Source organism: Hoplias malabaricus, chromosome 4 (genome assembly GCF_029633855.1).
Source record: "Hoplias malabaricus isolate fHopMal1 chromosome 4, fHopMal1.hap1, whole genome shotgun sequence".
Taxonomy (NCBI): domain Eukaryota; kingdom Metazoa; phylum Chordata; class Actinopteri; order Characiformes; family Erythrinidae; genus Hoplias; species Hoplias malabaricus.
This window is the reverse complement of record NC_089803.1, coordinates 17,860,053-17,883,114: the sequence shown is the minus strand read 5'-3', so window position 1 is coordinate 17,883,114 and position 23,062 is coordinate 17,860,053. Positions and strand designations below refer to the sequence as shown.

Sequence of the window (23,062 nt, the reverse complement as noted above, 5' to 3'; positions counted from 1 at the left end):
TTATCTATATATTTTTTTAAATATAAATTTGTGATTTCATGACCAGTTGTTATGCACCCACCCACTTAGGATTTTAAAACATTTGGGAAATTGCATGGTTTGCTGAAATTATTACTAAATTTGCAGGAAGGTGCCTTAAATTCATCTTGGTACTGCAACCCTGTTAATGTTTGTTATTGTAATTGTGTCATTTCCATAATGTCCATTTGCTTTATGACCACATCCGTAATTATATACACTAACTCCTAAACAGGCTCACATTACAAATATGGATTTGTGGAAGAGTATTGCAATGATAACTTCTAATCCCTAACCATAACCTCACACTTGCTGGTGTCTGCCTACTAACTGTGTATGTCCCTCCCACATGCTGGAAAACAGATGTCCCCATTCTGTAGATTTTCTGACTGGACATGAGAGCTGATAAATTTTTAAATGGTTTGCCAAGCTGACGATCCTGATTTAGAGTGACACAGAATAAAAAATGTAGAAATGTGTAAATACAGAAAAAAATAATTGTATAAATGTAATATTACAGAAATGACATGATGTAGAAATGTCATACGGAAATATAAAAATAGGAAGAATACAGAAATCATAATTAAGTATGCAAATTTTTAAATTTATCACATTTTATGACCAGAATTATTTGTTTACTTCATTTAGTTAACAATTCCGTTTGAGGATGCATTAGAGGAAGCATTTTATAAGAAAGAATATGAAGCATGTGGAGTTGGTGGCTGAGGTGAGAGAACATGAGTGGCAGGCACATATAAAACCGGTGGAGATAGCAGAGGTGGCTAGTAACACACTACATTTACTCTGTTACATATACTTGTGTAACTTTTTGGATAAATTGTACTTATAATAGTGGTTTTAATACTTTCTTCCTTTTACATATTATTCTAAAGTAACAATACTCTTACTTGAGTACAATTCTTGGCTACTCTACCCACCTCTGGGAGATGGGTGTCAGAGGATTTGTAGCCAAGTCTGCCACATTCCTGTTTGTGCATATCGCCATTGGGCTGGACATTAAGGGCAGCTCTGAAGAAGTTATTAGAAACAGCTGAAAGGTCCAATCATAGTTTGTGGATAAGGAGAGTACAGACTAGTTGGGGAACTGTAGAGGTGTTATTGTGGTTGTTGATGATGAAGCACATAAAGATCATTTGGAACTGGTGGCATTGAGCATGCATTAACGGTGCCAGTGGGGCTAGATACAGCCTTAGTCACCAGGGAGGCCTGCATGGATTTATAGTTGTTGACAGCTGAGAGTATAGAGGGCTGTAAGCCAGCTTGGAGGTGGATGGGTTTGGGACGCCAGACTGTTGAGTTTTCCGAAGGTGTAGTGGGCTTAATTCAGCAAAACAGCTGAGGGGTGGTGCCTACCTGATGACCCTTGTAAAGAGTTAGTGATACAGTTTGTGGTTTGTGTACTCATGTGATGGGCTCTATGAGTACCTTTAGTTAAGGTTTGCTGATCGCATCATACAACCACAGCAAACACATGGCGTTTTCTACTGCATGGGCCCGGCTCAATTTGGCTCTGATCACTTATAGCTTGTCGCTTAAAGCTGAGCCCTCGTGAAAGAGTCGGCGATGTTGCAAAACCCTGTCTCAAAAGCGAATCATGGGTGGTTTTTTTTTTTGGATTGAACACATCTATGCAACTCAGTTCTCACAGATCAGTTTTCCTTGTTGCACATTCAGCTTTCACTGGAAATTTTTTTCGTCAGCCATCAACCCAAGCATCATATAAACCTCTTCAAAATCTTGTGGTAATGTTACCAGCTGCCGCTGTGAGTCCCATAGAAATAAACCTGCTGTAACTTATAAGATTTTACAAGAGGCATTTGAATGAGGTGAGTTGAGTTGTGTAGGTTCCATGCAATGGTAAAGTGCCATTTGTGTCCAAGTGTAGAATTTGAACAATGGGTGATGAAAGTTTTGTGGCTACATGTAGAAACAGTGGGGTGGGTCCTATTTGAGGCTCTAATGGATTGGCATAGGATATTTTACACTTTATCCCGTGTGTATTTTTGTTTTCCTAGTAGCTGCCAAATACATGGGAGGATAATTCTCATATAATTCATGTACGCCCTAATCCTAATCGGTTAGATCTGGGTGCCAGTCGGCAGGTTCTCCTGACCTACCACCCACTTCAGAAGCCCTAATTATTACCTTCACTGACATAGCATATGCTAACAGTAAGTAGGCACAGGAATAGTAATTCAACAATCAGAGAGATGTGGTCTGAGCTTTCAAACCATAGTATAGTCTCATGACTAGCTCAAACAGAAGCTCCTGCTCAATGACTTCCAAAATCAACATGATATTGATGAAGATATGTTTAAAATAGCAGATCATTCATTTTTCCATCCATTTGGAGACATTTTCACCACAGTAGTCTACAAAGCCTTTAGCACTTTGGTTAATTAGCCACAATACAGTAATTAACACAGTCATAGTTAATTCAAATGAAACACAAAAAAATGTTAAATACAATACAAAATCCTGCATGAAATCATTAAAAAGTCTTTAATTCTTTTAACTCTGCGTTCACGTAGAGTAAAGGCACAGAGGATCCATTTGCCCCTTTCTGAAAACAAAAGAATATCATAAGAAAATTAAAAACAGGAAAATGCTGCGTCTGTGTAGTTTCTGTGACTGTGTTCATCTTGAGTCGAGGTGTATCTTATTTTTCCTCCATTGCTCTCATTCACCATCTCAGAGGGCCTGCTCTGGAGCCATCCTCCAATAAACTCACTTTGAACTTGAACAGATAGAACTCAGGAGCATTTACATGTGGATCATATATCATTATGATCTGGAGTTGCTATAAACATTGGTTAAACAATTTTACCTTGTGTAAACAAATATTTTTTGCTCATTGAATTTTTATTTAGCTTCATTAAAAAGCTAAAAATTAACAACAATCATGAACTGTTTTAACTCCGGTTTCCTCCCACAGTCCAAAAACACACGTTGGTAGGTGGATTGGTGACTCAAAAGTGTCCGTAGGTGTGGGTGAATGTGTGTGTGTGTGTGTTGCCCTGTGAAGGACTGGCGCCCCCTCCAGGGTGTATTCCCACTATGCACCCAATGATTCCAGGTAGGCTCTGGACCCACCGTGACCCTGAACTGGATAAGGGTTACAGATAATGAATGAATGAATGAACTGTGGTATAATCATAATAATTCACAAGAGGTTTGTGCTATCAGGTGAGATATAGACACTGGTGTACCTGACCTTTATGACTTGGCCTGCTGCCTTGTGCCTGCAGCCACACCACACCCGTGCCAATATCACACATTACAACACTCCCTCTCATGCATTATTGCCAAAATATCTTTCTAAAAACTCAGCCAAATGCCCAGAGTGTACTCTCAACCAGGAACAACCATCCACCTGGACCTCATTGGGCACTAGGGGTTCACCCAGGACAGAGCGCCAATCCATATCTTGGCACGCACACATGCAGGCATACACACTCATACACCAGGACAGTTGTTAAAGAAACTAATTCACCTAATGTCCATGTTTTTGGACTGTGGGAGGTAACTGGGATCCCGGAGGAAGCCCTTGCTAACACAAATAGAACATAGAAACTCCACACAGATGGGACTTGAAACAAACAGCCCCGCACAGCAAAGCGAGTGTTCTAACCACCAAGCATCTTGTTGGAATCCCAATGTCTGAAGGTACTCCTACACGTGCAGATATTGCTTCTGCTCTGTGTGAACGCAGTGATTCATTTTCAGATCCCTCCGTCTAACTCTTTCCACACTCTAAGCATTGTTATGGTTTTTCAGTAGAGTGAATGAGCTTATGTGACCGAAGAGTCCTCAGTTTACTAAAACTCTCCTTACACACTGAACAGAAATACAAGTTCCCTCCTGTGTGCAAGCAATGGTGTGTCTGGAGATTACTGAGTTGATTAAAATTCTTCCCACACTCTGAACACTGATACGGTTTGTCTCCTGTGTGAATGCGCTGGTGTTTTTGAAGACAAGCAAGTAGTCTAAAACTCTTCCCACACTCCAAGCACTGATACGGTTTCTCTCCTGTATGAATGCTCTGGTGTGTTTGGAGATTCCACGGTGCACTAAAATTCTTCCCACACACTGTGCATTGATACGGTTTCTCTCCTGTGTGCATGCGATTATGTGACTGGAGATTCTTCAGTTCATTAAAACTCTTCCCACACTCTGAGCACTGATACGGTCTCTCTCCTGTGTGAATCCGCTTGTGTTTTTGGAGAATACACAGTCTATTAAAACTCTTCCCACACTCTGAGCACAGATACGGTTTCTCTCCTGTGTGAATGCGCTGGTGCCTTTGGAGACTACTCAGATCATTAAATCTTTTCCCGCATTCTGAACACTGATAAAGTTTCTCTCCACTGTGAATGCGTTGGTGTGTTTGGAGATTAGTCTGTTGGGTGAACTTTTTCCCACAATCTGAGCACTGATATGGTTTTTCTCCTGTGTGAATGCGGTGGTGTGTTTGGAGATTACTCAGTCTATCAAAACTCTTCCCACACTCTGTGCAGGAGTACAGTTTTTCTCCTGTGTGAATGCGCAGATGTTTTTGGAGATTACTCCATTTATCAAAACTCTTCCCACACTCTGAGCAGGAATATAGTTTGCCTCCTGTGTGAATGCACTTGTGGATTTTGAGAGAAAGTTCATCAATGAATCTCTTCCTACAGTCGAAGCAGTCATAGGTTTTCCCTTTGTCTTTATTTTTCTGTGTTCGTCTGCCAGATGTCTTAGTGTCTGGAGTAGATGAAGATCCTTCCACGGTATCCTCACATTTAATCTCTTCTGATTTCAACATTGTAATGTATTCCTCTTGGAGATGCTTCTTGATGTGTTGGAGAAGAGGCAGTTGAACTGTCTTAGACAGTATGAGCAGAAGCCTTGCAAAGAGAGATGTTCTTTTCTGGAAAAGAAAATGAAAGGTAAGAAAAAAATGTATTCAATAAAACAAGTGGCAAAGGTGTGAAATTAGGTTGCATATTTTAGTATTGCTTTGACACTACATTGAGCACATTCCCAGCTCATAAACAAAAATGGCTTTAGTATTTTGAGAAGTATAACTCAACAGACCAGGGTGCAATTACCTGTGTAGGTTACCCTAGCCTCACATTTCCAGACTCTGGTACCTGTCACCACTGACCATGTCTAAGAACCACCTGATACAGCAGAAGAAATCTGACTGACATGCAAAAAGAATAGTCTGAAGTCTGCTATTTTGGCATGACGTAAATAAGGAGGCAGAGGGCCAATCAGAATGTGACTGACAGAATCCTGACAATGAATCCAGGTTAATGCACTGAACGTATCACTTTCCATCAACTTGTGGGCAGAGTGTCTGTGGTTGAGGCTCCTCTGTCCTTAACCCACAACAACACACTTGACAGACTGAATCTTCTTTACAAAAGTACTCTTTTTCAATCAGCCCTTAATAGAAATGTAAACGTTTCTACATAAATGCCCTTCATCAAGAATATTCTGCTTAATTAAATGTAAAGATGCTTGTGTTTAATGACACATCACCATTAAAATTGAATCTTCTCAGCTCCTGCTATGATCAAGTTTTCTTGTATAAGGGAATTGAGTGTGATTTCAGCAGTCTTCGAATTTGTAGTTTGTTTTGAACAGATGTGCTTTTCACGATTCTGGTCCTGAATTGCATGACCATTATATTATATCATTATTAAATAGAGCTTTTCCCGAACATCACCATGTTTTTAAAAAAGTCATTGCACAGAAATGACACTCATTTACACAAGAAAACCATCAGATCATAAATATATTTGGATAAAACTGTGATATTTTTAAGACAGATGTGAATCAGAAAAGTATCCTGTGGTGTGAAGAAATAAAATTTGTGATTCTTTTGGGTTCATCGTCTTTGGGCTATAGATGAGAAGATGAGAAGGACCATGCGGCTTGTTAGAAGCTCACAGTTCAAAAGTTAGCATCTGTGATGGTTTAAGGGCGCATTAGTGCATATGGCATAAGTCAACATTTATGCCAAACTATAGATACAGGTTTGGACCATCACGATTCCATCTATGCTTTGTAATTTTCAGGGAAGGTCTGGCTTATTTTAGCAAAACAGTAGTAAACCACATTCTGCATGGATTACAGCAGCATTGTCCTGTAGTAAAGGACTGGTGCTAAACTAGTTCATGTGTAGTTCAAATGTAAACATTTGGCCCATTATGCAACGAAAATAGTCCCAGTAGATGTTCATATATGGGAAAACGATTGGTCTCCTAGGTCCCCAAGTGTTTACAGAGTTTTGTTTATAATAAAGATAATGAAACACAAATACATTTCAAAAATATTATATTTTATATCTATTATTTTAATTATAACTAGTTTAAATGATGAGCACATCACTGCATTTTATGAGGCCCAGCTCTCAATGATAATTTGAAAAATGCTTATTAGCCTTATGATAAACATGATTAAGGCACGGCTACGACTTATTGGGGGTTTACTTACTCTTTAATTTTTCAGTTTGGATGCAGAGCCCCTTTAAAGTGCTCGTGTAGCAGTGAGCACTGGAGCTGAAGCAGGTACAACTATTTCTGTTTTTCTCTATTTCTGAAATAAAATAAAGACATATAAAAGACAGAATACAAGTGAGGGGTGAGCAACAGTGAAGCAGAACCAAACAACAGAATGAAACTAAATTTAAATGTGAACTGAGGGAAAAAATTAATAAATGATTCTGATCCTGAGACACCTGATTATCAGTGTGATCTAAATTTTACAGCCTTAAACGTACTGCTTTCTGCAACATGGGTGCTATCAAAAGAAATGTAAAACTACAATATATTCTGTCAAATACCATATTATTTTTTAAAGTGCTATGGTAATATAAGTAGTGCCTTTTTTATGTGGGGCAACTGAATACGAGGTTTTTTTTAATGAAGCTTAATACCATAGAACAATCATACAACCATAGAAAGATTGTGTATTTTAGTAACTATTTTATTACAATTGCCATTATTCCACGTTAACTTGGCGTTATCTCTCCTTATTTTTTGTCTCTGTTATTAGCTTAGCACGTCGAGCCTATCCAATGTTGTACACTGTGCTCCCTGAAACCTTCTCCCTAATCATTACAGGGTGTAGAAAAATGTTAGCACTAATTCCGGATACGCGTTTCCTTCTGCATTCAGCAAATCACCATAAATAGACCATTTCAAAATAGTCCCCCCTCAAAAATCAACAACAAAGCACATGTAGTCTGTCAAATGTTCGTCCTACCTTCACCACACACCATCAGAATAGTGTTTTCCTCATCTTTAACCCCAAGAAACCCTCACAGAAGAGTAGCACAGTGAGAGAGAGGAAGCATGTTCAGAGCAGAGCCATGATTAAATTAGTTATTTACCCTAAATTCAGCTCGTTAGCTCTCTCTCTCTGGATGAAATGCCCTGAAGTGGGAGGAGCCGATGTGAGGGGCGCTGTAGGCGGAGCTCAGACTTTGCTGAACTGCTGTTTCCAAGGGTGTCTCGCTTCCATAACGACAGCAGCAGTACTTCCTAAAACCAAAGGAGTCGCTGTCGCTAACCGATTTGGATTGCGCATGCGCAGAACATTTAGCTTGTTGTGTAGCTAGTGCTGATAGCTCTAATATTTTAATCATTTCACGGCATGTGTCCCACATCATTATTCGTCATGTTTTGTTTTTAACAGAAGGCTACCTCAATATATGTATACGGATATTTTCAGGTGTAAATAAACACACTTTGCAGGTTCCATTTGTTTAAAACGGTAAAATAAATTTATTCGCGTTTTACGATAAAGCTTCTCTTTGCTTTGAAAAACACTCTCTGCTGCTAAAAACTACAAGTGAATTGGGCAGATACTAAATTCAGCCAATAAAACTTTTTTGCTTTTTTTTTATAAAGTATGTGTATTTAGATTCACTGACAAAATATATACTAATCAATATTCAAGGATTAAAAAAATAATAATTAAAAAGAATGGTTAATATCCAATCAAAATATTGATGCTAGCTTGCCATAAAAAAACATAGTTAAAAGCAATTCACAATAAAAATAATTTTTCAGTTGGGCATAATACAGAAATAATAATACTTCAGGGAAAGGGGAAAAAAAGAGGACTGCCTACAAGGAGTTTACCCTCAACCATGGAAAAGGCCTTTACTAGTGTGGCAGGGGAGACAAGAGCTCTAAAACAGACATCATGTGGATAAGTAATTATTGGTATGGGATAATAATCATACACCATATAAGATGTAAAATGTTCTATGCCAATCCATTACAGCTTCACATATGGCCCACCCCACACTCTTCCTACCTGCAGCCACATCATTTCTGTTGTTAAAATCTTACACCTAAACCCTAAGGTTGCTGTGGCCATTTATGATCTGATCAGCAAAACATTTGAAGGCAAACCCACATTGACTGCAGTGATAATAAGTTAAATTTATACAGCGCCCTTCACAAACCCAGGCACGCGTTACATAGCTAATAAATAAATAAATATCTAATAATAATAAGGAGGGGGGGGGGGTCATGATGGATCCAAAGAAGAAAAGAGGACAGTTTTAAGCAAAGATTTGAAGGATAACAGAGTTACAAAAAGGATTCCAAAGTTTGGGGGCTGCGGCACTGAAAGATCTGGTGTTCTTGGAGATTCCCCAGGTTTGTAAAAATGTTCCCACACTGACAAGTACGGAAGCCCTAAAGTTGCTCGACCCTAAAACCCTAGGGCTGTTTGACAATGACATCTCTCACACTGCAATTAATTTATTTAAACTTATGACATTTTTCTGTGTTCCATAGCCCACCTTATGTTGTCATTTTGTTTCCCCTAGTAGCGGCCAAATCCATGTACACCCTAATTGGTCCTATCTAATTCTGCAGTTTCTTCTGACCTGCCACCTACCTCAGAAGCCCAAATTATTACCTCCACAGGCATAGTATATGCTAACAGTGAGACTGTGCAAGCTGCCTTTAACCTCATTCTATAGGCACAGGAATAGTAATTCAACAGTCAGAGAGATGTGGCTTGAGTTTTCAAACTATAGTATAGTCTCATGACCAGTTCAAATAGAAGCTCCAGCTCAATGACTTCCAAAATCAACATGATATTGATGAAGATATGTTTAAAATAGCAGATCATTCATTTTCATCCTTTTGAAGACATTTCCACCACAGTAGTCTACAAAGCCTTCAGCACTTTGAATATTGAGCCACAATACAGTAATTAACAGTTATATTGATGTTTAATAATAATTCAAATAAAACAAAAAAGTGTTCAAATAAAACACAAAAGACAGAAGCATGAAGTCATTAAAATATTAAAAAGCCTAGCTGTCTTTACACCACGTAGGAACAACCATGCAGTGTGGTTAGCTGAGACACGTTCCAGGAGTGACAATCTGGCACAATAAATGGTACTCTGACCGAAACTCTTCTGGTATCACTCCGCCAAATACACGTGACCTAGCAACAATGGCAGAAAGGGCAAAAACGAACAATGTAAACAAACATTATACATTTTGGAAATATTACTCTTTTCTTAATATTAAAACCTAATAATAAACGGCAATATCGAACTGTAGTATAATCCCAATAATTCAACAGAGGTTGTGCTTTGAGTTGAGAGACACTGGTGTAACTGGTTTTTAGGACCCCGTCTGCGGCCTTGTGCCTACGGCCGCACCACACTAGTGCCAATATCTCATGTTATTGCACTCTTTCTCATTTATTATTGCTTTACATGCTTTCAAATGCATCTTAAATCCAAATGCCTGAAGGTACTACCACACACAGTGCAATGTTGTTGTTTCTGCCCTGTGTGAATGCACTGATCTGCCAGATTTGTCTAATAAAACTCTTCTCACACTCTTTATGGTTTTTCAGTAGAGTGAATGAGCTGATGTGACCGAAGATTTCTCAGTTTATTAAAACTCTCCTTACACTCTGAACAGGAATACAAGTTTTCTCCTGTGTGCAAGCAATGGTGTGTCTGGAGATTACTGAGTTGATTAAAATTCCTCCCACACTCTGAACACTGATACGGTTTGTCTCCTGTGTGAATGCGCTGGTGTTTTTGAAGACAAGCAAGTAGTCTAAAACTCTTCCCACACTCCAAGCACTGATACGGTTTCTCTCCTGTATGAATGCTCTGGTGTGTTTGGAGATTCCACGGTCCACTAAACTTCTTCCCACACACTGTGCACTGATACGGTTTCTCTCCTGTGTGCATGCGATTATGTGTTTGGAGATTCTTCAGTTCATTAAAGCTCTTCCCACACTCTGAGCACTGATACGGTCTCTCTCCTGTGTGAATGCGCTTGTGTGTTTGAAGATTACTCAGTCTATTAAAACTCTTCCCACACTCTGAGCACAGATACGGTTTGTCACCTGTGTGAATGCGCTGGTGCCTTTGGAGACTACTCAGTTCGTTAAATCTTTTCCCACAGTCTGAACACTGATAAAGTTTCTCTCCACTGTGAATGCGTTGGTGTGTTTGGAGATTAGTCTGTTGGGTGAACTTTTTCCCACAGTCTGAGCACTGATATGGTTTTTCTCCTGTGTGAATGCGCTGATGTCTTTGGAGATTACTCCGTCTATCAAAACTCTTCCCACACTCTGAGCAGGAATATAGTTTGCCTCCTGTGTGAATGCACTTGTGGATTTTGAAAGAAAGTTCATCAATGAATCTCTTCCTACAGTCAAAGCAGTCATAGGTTTTCCCTTTGTCTTTATTTTTCTGTGTCCGTCTGCCAGATGTTTTAGTGTCTGGAGTAGATGAAGATGTTTCATGAGAAATGGAGCTTGTGCACACAGTATCCTCACATTTAATCTCTTCTGGTTTCAACATCGTGATATATTCCTCTTGATGTATTGGTCAAGGTGCAGTAGAACTGTCTTAGACAGTATGAGCAGGAGACTCCTTGTAAAGAGGAGTTTCTCTTTTCTAGAAAAGAAATTAAAGCAAAAATACAATGTTGTATTCAATACATTTTGTAAAGTGCCAAATGTGTTACATTAGGTTGCAAATTCTAGTAGTGGTTTGACAATATAATGAGCACGGTCCCAGTACACAGACAAAACATAACAGACCAGGGTGCAATTACATGTCTAGGTTACCCTAGTCTCATATTACTAGACCCTCTGGTGAGAAAGTCTATACACAAGGGATTATTCCCAAAACCAGTATTAGCAGGTTTGTCCTTCTTCTTGAAGGCCTTGGCTTATTTTAGCAAAACAATACAAAACTACATTCTCCATGGATTACAACAGCACTGTCCTGTAGTAAAAGAGAGGTGCTAAACTAGTTCAAAAACTATGTAAACATTTGGCCCATTATGAAATGAAATATACTGTAAGAGTCAGAAACAGCTGAACAGAGGATATTCAAATATGGGAAAACTTTAAAACCAGTCTCCTCATTCCCCAAATGTTTACAGAGTGATATTAAAGGTGTATTACACGATTGTAATCAAAAAAACACTTTTTTTTTTTTTTAAAAGAATAAAACTCAGATGATGTTTCCTCACCATTTTCTATCTCTCTGGTTTTTGCTGTTTGCATGTTGGAAACCAGTCTGTGTTTACAAAGCCCCAGTGTCTGTGAATTAGTTAAAAGACAAAGTACAGTATGCTAGGCTTTCTCTCGCTTTGCTCACGGCAAAGACATCTGGAGTATTTTTAGCCAATGGGGAGAACTCCAAACGTTAAAAAGCATGAACAGAAATGAGGATATTTCTTGTGACTGCTCCATAGTTGGGTAATATAAACTAATATACCATATATAAGCTGTTTCTGATCTTAATTTACAGACAAGTCAAACTTCAGCCACATACAAACCACAGTGGTTTTTCTTCTCAAACGCATTGTTCCACCTAAAAAGACGCAGAGTAAACAAACCGGAGAGATAATTCCCCACATTGATAGTCGTCCCATTTAATACAAAAGTGATGCAACACAAGGTAACACATAGTAAACATGTCCCAGTCCCAGATTTGTTTGAAAAATGTTTTGGCATCAAATTTAAATATTTTTAAAAATACAATATCTTTGTTTTCTACTATTTTCAGTTAGATGCTTTCAGAGCCAAGGAGATCATGTTCCTCTACCCATAACCAGGCACTTGAAGCTGGTACCTACAACCAAAATTGTCCCACCCACTTTTGAGGAAATAGAAGTTAAAAACCTCACTATGTGTTCATGAATTTGGCCTTGGTCATAAATTCAGCTGAGTTTTCATGGCCTTGGAACGAGGAAACCACCATTTGAGTGATAAAAATCGTTTCATAAATGTTGTGCAAAGTTGTGGTAAAACACACTATCACCAACAAAATACACCATCACTCCTGTGTCTCAGTGTATAACACAAATAATATAATTAGGGGTTTACTTACTCTTTAACTTTTCAGTTTGGAAAGAGAGCTCCTTTAAAGTGCTGCAGTAAAACTTCTGGGTGCATCCAGCATCTATCAGCACTGGAACTGAAGTGGGTACTGCTCTATTTCTCTTTTTATTTGTGTGTTCAGACTGAAATAAACACATAAAAAAAAAAAAAAAAGGTGAGGGGTGAGCAAAAGTGAAACAGAACCAAAACAACAGAAAGAAACAAATCCAAATGTGTACTGAGCGAAATGAATAAATGATTCTGATCCTGACACACTTAATACTCAGTGTGATCATCTTTTACAGGCTAACACTCTACTGCTTTCTGCTTTTCTCCGGTACGGAATGATTGGAACTTTCCAACTTTTCTATTTGAGAAATGGCAAACAAAATTCAAACACCCTGTGGTTATTTAATGCAAAATGGTAAAACCAACATATACTATCAAAAGTAATGTAATACCACTGTGTATTGTTATGCTGCAGTGTCAAACACCATATTATATTTAAAGTACAATAATAATACACTTTGTGCCATTTTATGTGGTGTAACTTCATACCAGTTGTTGTTTACCATAAAATACCATCATACAACCATAGAAGGACCATGGCATATTTTAGTAACCATTTTATCAGTCTTGCCACTAGTCCACGTATTAGATTAACATTAGCTTTCTTTATTTTTAGCCTCAGTTATTATCTTAGCATGTGGAGCCTATGCCAAGCCTGTCCAATGTTGTATACTAGAGAGCGCTTTTGCTTGTTCCTGGCTGGTTATGTACATGTTTCTGTGTTAGCTGTGCTCCCTGAAACCTTCCCCCTAATCCTTACAGGGTGTAGAAAGATGTTCCGGATACGCGTTTCCTTTCTACATTCACCAGATCACCAAAAATAGACCATTTCAAAATAGTCCCCCCTCAAAAATCAACAACAAAGCACATGTAGTCTGTCAAATGTTCGTCCTACCTTCACCACACACCATCAGAATAGTGTTTTCCTCATCTTTAACCCCAAGAAACCCTCACAGAAGAGCAGCGCAGTGAGAGAGAGGAAGCATGTTCAGAGCAGAGCCACTGTTTACAGAACATAGGTAGCTATGTTTTAAAGAATAATGTTCTCTAAATTCAGCTCGTTAGCTTCTCTCTCTGGATGAAAAGCCCTGAAGTGGGAGGAACCGATGTGAGGGGCGCTGTAGGCTGCAGACCGGAGACTAAAAATGGGGCGGGTTCTTGGGAGGACTGTTATTATTATTTTTTTTACATCAGCCACTGAAGAGCTGCCATTGGCGGTCAATCACAATCTGAATTGGACAAACGCGGATTACAACGGACTGTCCGCAATTAATTTGCATCAAACAACCTGAGCTCGATACATGGTCATTTACATGAGAAAGATAAGAGCCTTTTAAGGTGGAACTGTGTGTTTAAAGGGGAAAAACTTGTCTGTATGGAAGGAAATAGAATTATCATTAAAAAAACACTTGCAACAATCATTACAAACTGTGGTATTATACAGATAAGTGGCACAACTCACACAAACCCCCTGCTTTACACCATACAGGACTTTCTTAGCTCTAAATTAAGAGACAGTAAGTTATTTGATGACCCCTACAATATATTGTCACTGTCCAATTAAAAAAAAATGTACCTTGAGTTTTGTCGACTTTTAATTTATTTGAACACAGCAGTCGTCTTTCACACCGTGTGAAAATTTCATGATGAATAAAAATTGCAAAAAAAAAAAAAAAAAAAAAGTAATAAAACCTTTTTACACTCTTTTATGGAAACAGTTTTGTTCTTCTGTAAATTAGCATTTTGGGAGATACATGTTTTTATTTTGACAGTAACAATATGTCTCTTTAATCATCATCATCTTTTCCACTTACCTATTTCAGGGTCACGGTGAGTCTCTAACGTATTATATAGAATACAGAGAAGTCAAGGAATCACTAACCGACAGTATCATAGACGCAGGAGTTGAATCTACAGCGCTGCAAATGGATGATGCTTCAACTGCGTTGTAAGATGGCAGCTAGTGCAAATCTCTTTTAGAAATGAAACTTTATGTCCCTGCCATAAATTCATTTATATAGTGATTTGCATTTTAAATTATGTTAACTAAAAAAATGTTTGCCCATTATTCTGTACATTTGAACTGTTACCTCATGTCCCAAACAGCTCCCAATTCACCATTCCCTATGTTACTCAATATATTTATTAAATTCAGGAGCTTCGTGAACGACTTTGTTAATTTTTAACAAAAAATGCACGGGATTATGGGTAGTCTGTTATCTGCTAACGTACATGGGTACATCACCAATTGTGGTGCATTGTCAGTTTGTTTGAGTGCACTGAAAATTGTCCTTTATGTTTTCAGACACTACTACGAAATGGCATGACCCCAAAATAGTGCGATAATGATTTTGGCAGTTTTGAAAACAGCCCGCGTCCAAAATGGCTCCATATTCACTATTCCCTTTATTATTTATTACATAATACACTATTACGGGTAACTGAATTCAGGAGTGTAGTGCATGATTTCAGACATTACCTCATGTGGGTTTTATATGGAACAACGCTGTGGATTATGGGTAATTCACAATCTGCTAGTGTACAGTGTGTTTAAAAAAAAAATAAAAAAAAAACCGCTTAGTGTCACTCCTAGACTGAGAAAATGGATGGAAAAAGGATACTGATATAAATAAAAAATATGTAAGTAAATTAATATTTTGTCCTGAAAATGTGCCTAAATAGCTTTTTTTTTAATTATTATTTTTACAACTATTTATTTCAATATTTCCACTTATCTACATTTATACTTGTCATATTTTGACCTCCATATGAGAATAGCCCACTAACCAACATATCCAGAAAACAGCATCCTTTGCCCAGTGATTGGGGGGAATCATGATTACCAACTTAAGAAGTGTAATAACAGATGAGCTACTGTTTCTGCCTTTACATTGACAAGGTGGACTCACAAGATAGGGATGTCTAATAGACTGGACAGTGTTGAAAAATTCCAGCAGCACTGCTGTGTCTGATCTACATGTATGAGCAAAACACACTTACACACTACCACATCAGAGTCACAGCAGCGCTGAGAATGATCCACCACCCAAAATAATACCAAATCAAACAGGTGATAGTAGACAAAAACAGTTTTTGTTTATGTGCCATGATATAACAATTAAGAGCTGTATAATTGTTTATAAATCTCTTAACTCAATGGTTTTTTTTATCAGTTAATATTAAGCAAACCTGGCAAGTCTTTACTATTTCACTTTCCTATTTATTTAATGCATTTACACAGATTTACTCCAAATATCTCTTAAGACACTCCCATACTCGGTGCAGCGTTATTGATTCTGTTCTGGGTAAATGCACTGATGCTTTATCAGATCCCTCTGTCTAATAAAACTTGTCCCACACTCTGAGCAATGATGTGGCTTCTCTCTGGTGTGAATGCGCTGGTGTCTTTGGAGATGACTCCGTTGAATAAACTTCTTCCCACACTCCGAGCACTGATGTGGTTTCTCTCCTGTGTGAATGCGCTGGTGTCTTTGGAGAGTCCTCATTTCATTAAATCTTTTCCCACACTCTGAGCACTGATGTGGTTTCTCTCCTGTGTGTATCCGCTGGTGTTTTTGCAGATTCATCATTTCGGTAAAACTCTTCCTACACTCTGAGCAATGATAAAGTTTCTGTCTTGTGTGAATGCGCTGGTGTGTTTGGAGATTCCCCATTACATTAAAACTCTTCCCACAGTCTGCACACTGATACGGTTTCTCTCCTGTGTGAATGCGCTGGTGTGTTTGGAGATTACTCAGTCTCCTAAAACTCTTCCCACACTCTGAGCACGGATACGGTTTCTCTCCTGTGTGAATGCGCTGGTGTGTCTGGAGAATACTCAGTCTACCAAAACTCTTCCCACACTCTGAGCACTGATACCGCTTCTCTCCAGTGTGAATGCGCTTGTGTGCTTGGAAATTACTCATTTCATTAAAAGTCTTTCCACAGTCTGAGCACTGATACGGTTTCTCTCCTGTGTGAATGCGCTGGTGTATGTGCAAACTACTCAGTCTATTAAAACCCTTCCCACAGTCTGAGCACTGATACGGTTTTTCTCCTGTGTGAATGCGCTGGTGTGTCTGCAGACTACTCGGACTACTAAAACTATTTCCACATTCTGAGCACTGATGCATTTTCTTCCTTGTGTGAATGCGCTGGTGGCTTTTGAGTTTGCTCTTCAAGTTAAAACTATTTCCACAATCTGAACAGTAAAATAATTTCTCTCCTGTGTGAATTCCCTGATTTTGTTTCAGAGAACTGTCTGGATTAAACATCTTCTCACAATCTGTGAAGTCATAATTTGTCCTTTTCTCTATACTTCTGTTTTGAATGAAAAATGTATAAATGTGTGGAGAAGTTGAGGATGTTTCCTGAGGAATTGAGTTTATGAACACTGTATCCTCACATTTAATTTCTTCTGGTTTCAACATTATGAAATATTCCTGTTGGTGATGTTTCTTGACGTATTGGTGAAAGTCCAGTAGCACTGTCTTGGACACTATGAGCAGGAGAATCCTTGCAAAAAACTTTCTTTCAAATCTGGAAGAACACAGGCAAAATCCAATGTCATATTCAGTAAGAATGACAAAGTGGCAAAGGTAGATCAAATTGCAAATTTTAGTAGCAGTTTTACGATACATTCAGCACAGTTCCTAAATGCCGAAAAAAATGGCATGTACATTTTATACTGTTCCAAAAGACATGTTTTCAAGACTGCACTGTAGATTTCTGGTAACTGATTTTCAGTTTATTAACACGAAACCAGAACATATTTTTACAGAATTTGGCACTGTTTGGAAATTTGATTATTTTGACAAGGTGTTTTTTTTAATGCTGCATTTGAGTGAACCAATTTTCCCACATTAAAAAAAATTACAACTGACTAAGTTGTATTTCCCACAGTTACCTCTGGATTCTAGACGATACACGACTTTACCAGATGTGACGTATATCACCACATTTGACCTCTTCCGCTGGAGAAAATATGTATTTGAATCATCGCATTATATATTTTCGCTAGATTAAAGTCAAATATCATGATCAGATTTATTATTACTTAAAAAGCGTTTAGCTATTATTTAATGATAAATCACTTTTTTTGGGAACACATTGTATAAAGCGGGTGGATCTTCAGGCAAGCACTCTAACGGATGGAGGTCCCCCTGGTAAATAGCTTCAACCTCCCAGACAGCGAGCGTATATCGTCCACTGTCATAAAAAGGCTGTCACACCACTGACTCTAGACCACTGCTGGTCCACCATCGGACCACTCAGATTACTGTCCTGTACAGGATATAACTCATTTATAATCTCCTCAAACAGATTTTACATTCACAGAGACTTTTATTCTGGAAAACACACTAATACAAATATTACCAACAACTATGAGGGATATAATAATGAGTATAAGCCTGATATAAAATAATCATAACCCAGTAAACGTTTAGCCGTTGATTCAACGTTGAAATAACGTAATGACGTCTAATCAACGTTCTCTTAAAGTTGAAAATGAAAGTTGAAAAGACGTCCACACACAGACATTGAAAAGACGACTATTAGACGTATTTTGGACGTCCACTGACGTTATTAATTGGTCCCGAAATAAATTACTTGTATAAAACGCATTTTGGACGTCCACTGACGTTGGTCACCACTTAACTAACTTATTAAGATGGATTTTGGACGTCCATTGACGTTTAAAATATGTCCTTGACGGACAGACTACTTTTAGACCTATTTTGAACGTCCAGGGACGTTCCTTGTTTACTGGGGAAAATGCTGACACTGTGCTGGGTTAAAATTATTTACTAATCTTATTTATATAGAATAACAAATAAGAACCTAATGAAGGGGGAAAATGTAAATTGGACTGTGAATGGAAAAGTGCTAAAATGTGGTATTTTGTTTAATAATCTGTTTAATCAGCAGTGGTCCGCCCAGAAAACGCTGTGTAAAACACTAGTGGACCTCCAACCGTGCCCTCAGTGGGTCAACAGTGGTCCACCATCTCCTCGCTCTCAGGGTTTCCGAACAGCACCACAACAACAGCTTCGTAACTGATGCGTTCTACCGTAAACCGCAACGGAGAAACGCAAGTGGAAAACTTAATGTAGATGGTGTGAAGAGCCTCATCCTGTTTTTTGGAATTCAGGCACTGACTTTTATCTATGTATGAATTATCGTCTTATATCTTCTGTTAGAAACGCCTTGTATTCTTTCGTTCAGGAATATCTGTGCCATGTGAAACAAGACATAAGACGATTACAGTCATAAAACAACTGAGAGTCACAGCTAGAGCTAACATTATCCTCCTGATCTCAGTGAGAACAAAGACTCCACACAGTCCCCTTTCTGTGACAGTGAGTTACAAACACAGTGTAAACAGAGTGAAACAGTCTCACACAGCTCCTTACCTTCAGTAAAACACGTCCTGATTCTCTCTCCAACAAAAAACAGTCCGAGAGACACAGGTTGAGACCAGGAGCTCTAGATCTGCAGGACTTTACACCTGCGCCCTCCAGCGTCCAGGAGTGGGAAGAGAGACAGTGGATAGATCTAGACCTAGTTTGGTGACTGACTATTCTCAGGTTTTCTACCCGCAGCTAAGATCTATATAGATTAATAAAAACATTTTTTGAAGTGTCTTTATGTAACAAATGCTTCTCAGAACAAACGAGTCTAGACTGAATGCCTAGTCTAAAAATCTAATCTAATCTGTCTAATAATTTACAACACAACTAAAAATCTTTTGTATGACCACATATTTCAACTTAAGATGCTGGATCTGTGGAGGAAAACTTACTAAGGTTCACAGTCGGATGTTCGTAGGCTCAGCTCCTGTGGGCATGACAGCATTAGACCAATCATGGCAGGCAGTTAAAGCGTTTCATCACTGCATTTGTGACCACTAAACTCTTTCATTCATTCATTATCTGTAACCCTTATCCAATTCAGGGTCGCGGAGGGTCCAGAGCCTACCTGGATTCATTGGGCGCAAGGCAGGAATACACCCTGGAGGGGGCGCCAGTCCTTCACAGGGCAACACAGACACACACACTCACACATTCACTCAAACCTACGGACACTTTGGAGTCACCAATCCACATACCAACGTGTGTTTTTGGACTGTGGGAGTAAAAAACTGGAGCACCCGGAGGAAACCCACGCCGACACAGGGAGAACACACCAACTCCTCACAGACAGTCACCCGGAGCGGGAATTGAACCCACAACCTCTAGGTCCCTGGAGCTGTGTGACTGCAACACTACCTTCTGTGCCACCCAGTAAATTTATTTAATTTAGTGTGGTACTCTTTGCTGGTTCAGTGGAAGGGCCACAATGGGATTTCAGGACCAGTAGAAGATCCCACGGTGGTGTTCTCAGAGTTCAGAGTTGTGAAGGATGCAGCCTCTTGGCTCCTTTCAACAATCCAGTATCAATTTATGAGAGCCCAGAGAGGAGCATCCATCTAGGCATAAGTTGCTACATAATTCTCCTACATATACCTTAATAGTAAAGGGAGACTTTCTGGTCTGAAATAGTGACTGGAAGAAGGAGGACACTATCTCATGTTTGCCACTCTAGAGGGCACTTTAGCAACGCTATTTCAACCATGGGGCCATCGGGCGGTTGGGTCATGAATATTGTGAGCTCACTTATGCTTGTTGGCTTGACTGGAGGGAGTAGGCATGGCTGAACAGAAGCATTTACATTTCTTCTGATATGCTGGTGCTCTAGTGTGACATGTACTTACATCATGTCAGTTATAGCACCCTTCACACAACCAATTTTTTCACAAATGTGTGCATGGAGACTCCATGGCTAGGTGCTTATGGCGATGGGACAACAATTAAATTCAGTGGTTAAGGGATTGGTACAAATAATTTTGCCCACAATGTATTCCAGAATCTTTCTATCGCCTGAAAACCCAAAAGCTAGGAAAAATGTATTCACAATTCAGTCATTTCATATGTCTTTACTTTCTAAAGTCGGAGTACAATGGACCACAGAAATTTAATACATAGTTACGTTGCATTTATACAACAGTTAGTTCAATCCACACAATGTAACTGGGTGAGATTTGTTTTTAATTGTAAAATAACAGCAAGGTTTTTTTTTTTCATGACCACTCTATTGGTCTGCTGAAGGTTGTTGCTAAGTAACCACACTGTTTAAGCTGCAGCTGTTCTAATGAAGACAATTTTGACCAGTAAATAACCCCATGCTCATGCTTCATATCAAACATTTATGTTTATTTTGTCTTTAGAATATACACTGAGAAAACATATAATATAACCCAAGTAATTGTTTTACTGCAATTGTCACTAAAGGTTTACTTACTACAAAATTAAAAACATAATGAACAAAGCAATATCCTTAATTTAAAAGGTCATAGGTTAATAAGAAATTACAAATTAACTAAATGGTTAATGAGCAAAGAAACAGTAAACTAAAATATGCAGTGTAAATAAACTCCAATAGAGAGAAGGACCATCAGAGATGCAATGAGTTTCAGCAGCATTCGTGAAGAGCTAATACAGAGCTAAATAACTTACATAAATATTTGAATTTTAAAGATTTTTAAAAAATCAAATTCATAAATTCATATTTCAATCATCCATCCATCCATCCATTTTCCACAGCTTATACGAGTCAGAGTTGCGGGGGAAGCAGTCCGAGTAAAGAAACCAAGACCTCCCTCTCCCCAGCCACTGCTTCCAGCTCCTCTGGGGTTATACTGAGGTGTTCCCAGGCCAGTCGAGACATTTAGTCTTTCCAGCGTGTTCTTGGTCTGCCCCGGGGCCTCCCCGTTTGACATGCACGGAACACCTCACCAGGAGGCGTCCAGGAGGCATCCGGGCCTGGAGAGAGCACTTCACACTTTTCCAACTGAGTACCATGGACTCAGATTTGGAGGTGCTGATCCCTACCACTTCACACTCGGCTGCAAACTGACCCAGCAACAGCTAGAGGTCCCGGCTCGATGAATCCAACAAGACCACATCATCCACAAAAAGCAGACATGGAATCCTGAAAACACCAAACCGGACACCTTCCGCCACTTGGCTACGCTGAGAAATTTTGTCCATAAAAATTATGAACTGAACCGATGACGAGCAGCACTGACAAAATCCAACGCCGACTGGAAACCAGTCGGACTTACTGCCAGCCATACGAACCAGACTCCTGCTCTGTCTATACAGGGACTGGATGGCTTGTGGCAAAGAGTTCAGTACCCCATAATCCCAGAGCACCCCCTACAGGATATCCCGAGGGACACGGTCGAACGCCTTCTCCTGATTCACAAAACACATGTAGACTGTTCGAGCAAAATCCTACACACCCTCCAGGAACCTAGTGAGGGTAAAGAGCTGGTCCTGTGTTCCACGACCGGAGCGGAATCCGCATTGTTCCTCCTGGATCTGAGGTTCAATTATCAGGACTCTGTTCTCCAGTACCCCTTACCGAGGAGGCTGAGGAGTGTGAACCCACCTATAGTTTGAACACACCCTCCGATCCGCCAGTCCAGAGGCATTGCCCCCGATGTCCACACGATGTTGCAAAGACATGTCAGCCAGGACAGCCCCACGACATCCAGAGCCTTGAGGGGACATCCACCCCCGGGGCCCTACCGCCAAGGAGTTTTCCTACTACCACTCAGCCTCAGTAATAGACGAGCCCTCCCCAGGATCTCCAAACTCGACTTCCTCTGTGGAAGACGTGCTGGTAGGATTGAGAAGATCCTCGAAGTATTCCTTCCACTGCCTAATGATGTCCCCAGTCGAGGTCAACAACTCCCCACCACCACCATATACAGTGTTGGTGGAAAACTGTTTTCCCCACCCAGAGTCGCCTGATGATTTCCCAGAATCTTCTCAGAGCCGACCGAAAGTCGTTTCCATGTCCTCACCGAATTCCTCCCACACCCGAGTACTTGTGGACACTCTTATGCTTGAACATGGTGTTCATAATGGACAAACTGGTGGGCAAAGAAATCCAATAACTGAACACCACTCGGGTTCAGATCAGCAGGGCCATTCCTCCCAATCATGTCCCTCCAGGTCATACTGTCATTACCCACATGAGCGTTGAAGTCCCCCAGAATGAGTGCTCTCCAGCACCCCCTCTAGGGTCCCCAAGAAGGCCTGGTACTCTGAACTGCTGTTTGGTGCATAAGCACAAACCACCGTCAAAGCCTTTATCCCAACCTGAAGGTGCAGGGAAATTACCCTCTCGTCCACTGGGGTAAACCCCAACTTACAGGTGCTAAGCCAGGGGGCTATGAGAAAGCCCACTCCCGCCTTACGCCTCTCACCCTGGGCAACTCCAGAGTAAAAGAGCACCCAGCCCCTCTCAAGAAGATTGTTTCCAGAGCCCATACTGTGTGTCATGGTGAGCCCAACTACATCTTACCAGCTCAGGCTCTTAGAGCCCGTTTCAGTAACTGAGGATCAGAATATCAGGTCCCCGCCATCGGCTGCCACCCTATCCACAATGCACCAGACCCTTTTTTTGCCCTTCCTTGAAATTTTCCTATAACCCACACCAATGCATTGCACATATGATTGTTACTG

General features: G+C 39.8%; 1 protein-coding gene and 1 pseudogene across 3 annotated transcripts in view; both read right to left on the bottom strand.

Moving 5' to 3' along the window:
• Positions 1 to 7,414, bottom strand: part of LOC136693696 (zinc finger protein 585A-like) — a 35,299-nt pseudogene extending 27,885 nt beyond the window's left edge.
• A 783-nt stretch (positions 7,415 to 8,197) lies between these two features.
• Positions 8,198 to 23,062, bottom strand: part of LOC136693690 (zinc finger protein 658B-like) — a 32,780-nt gene continuing 17,915 nt past the window's right edge. Inside the window, exons 1-4 of one of the 3 annotated variants that reach the window (XR_010802089.1) lie at positions 18,902 to 19,033; positions 16,894 to 17,027; positions 12,430 to 12,562; positions 8,198 to 9,503 (exon numbers count right to left, since the gene is read on the bottom strand). Coding sequence is in view for 1 of the 3 variants with exons in the window: in XM_066666813.1 (XP_066522910.1) it covers positions 15,776 to 16,918 (1,143 nt within the window). In the remaining 2 variants the exon portion in view is untranslated. Of the gene's footprint in view, positions 9,504 to 10,862; positions 10,984 to 11,566; positions 11,578 to 12,429; positions 12,563 to 15,621; positions 17,028 to 18,901; positions 19,034 to 23,062 lie in introns of those variants that run through there. The other 2 variants (XR_010802090.1, XM_066666813.1) reach the window with 2 other exon arrangements.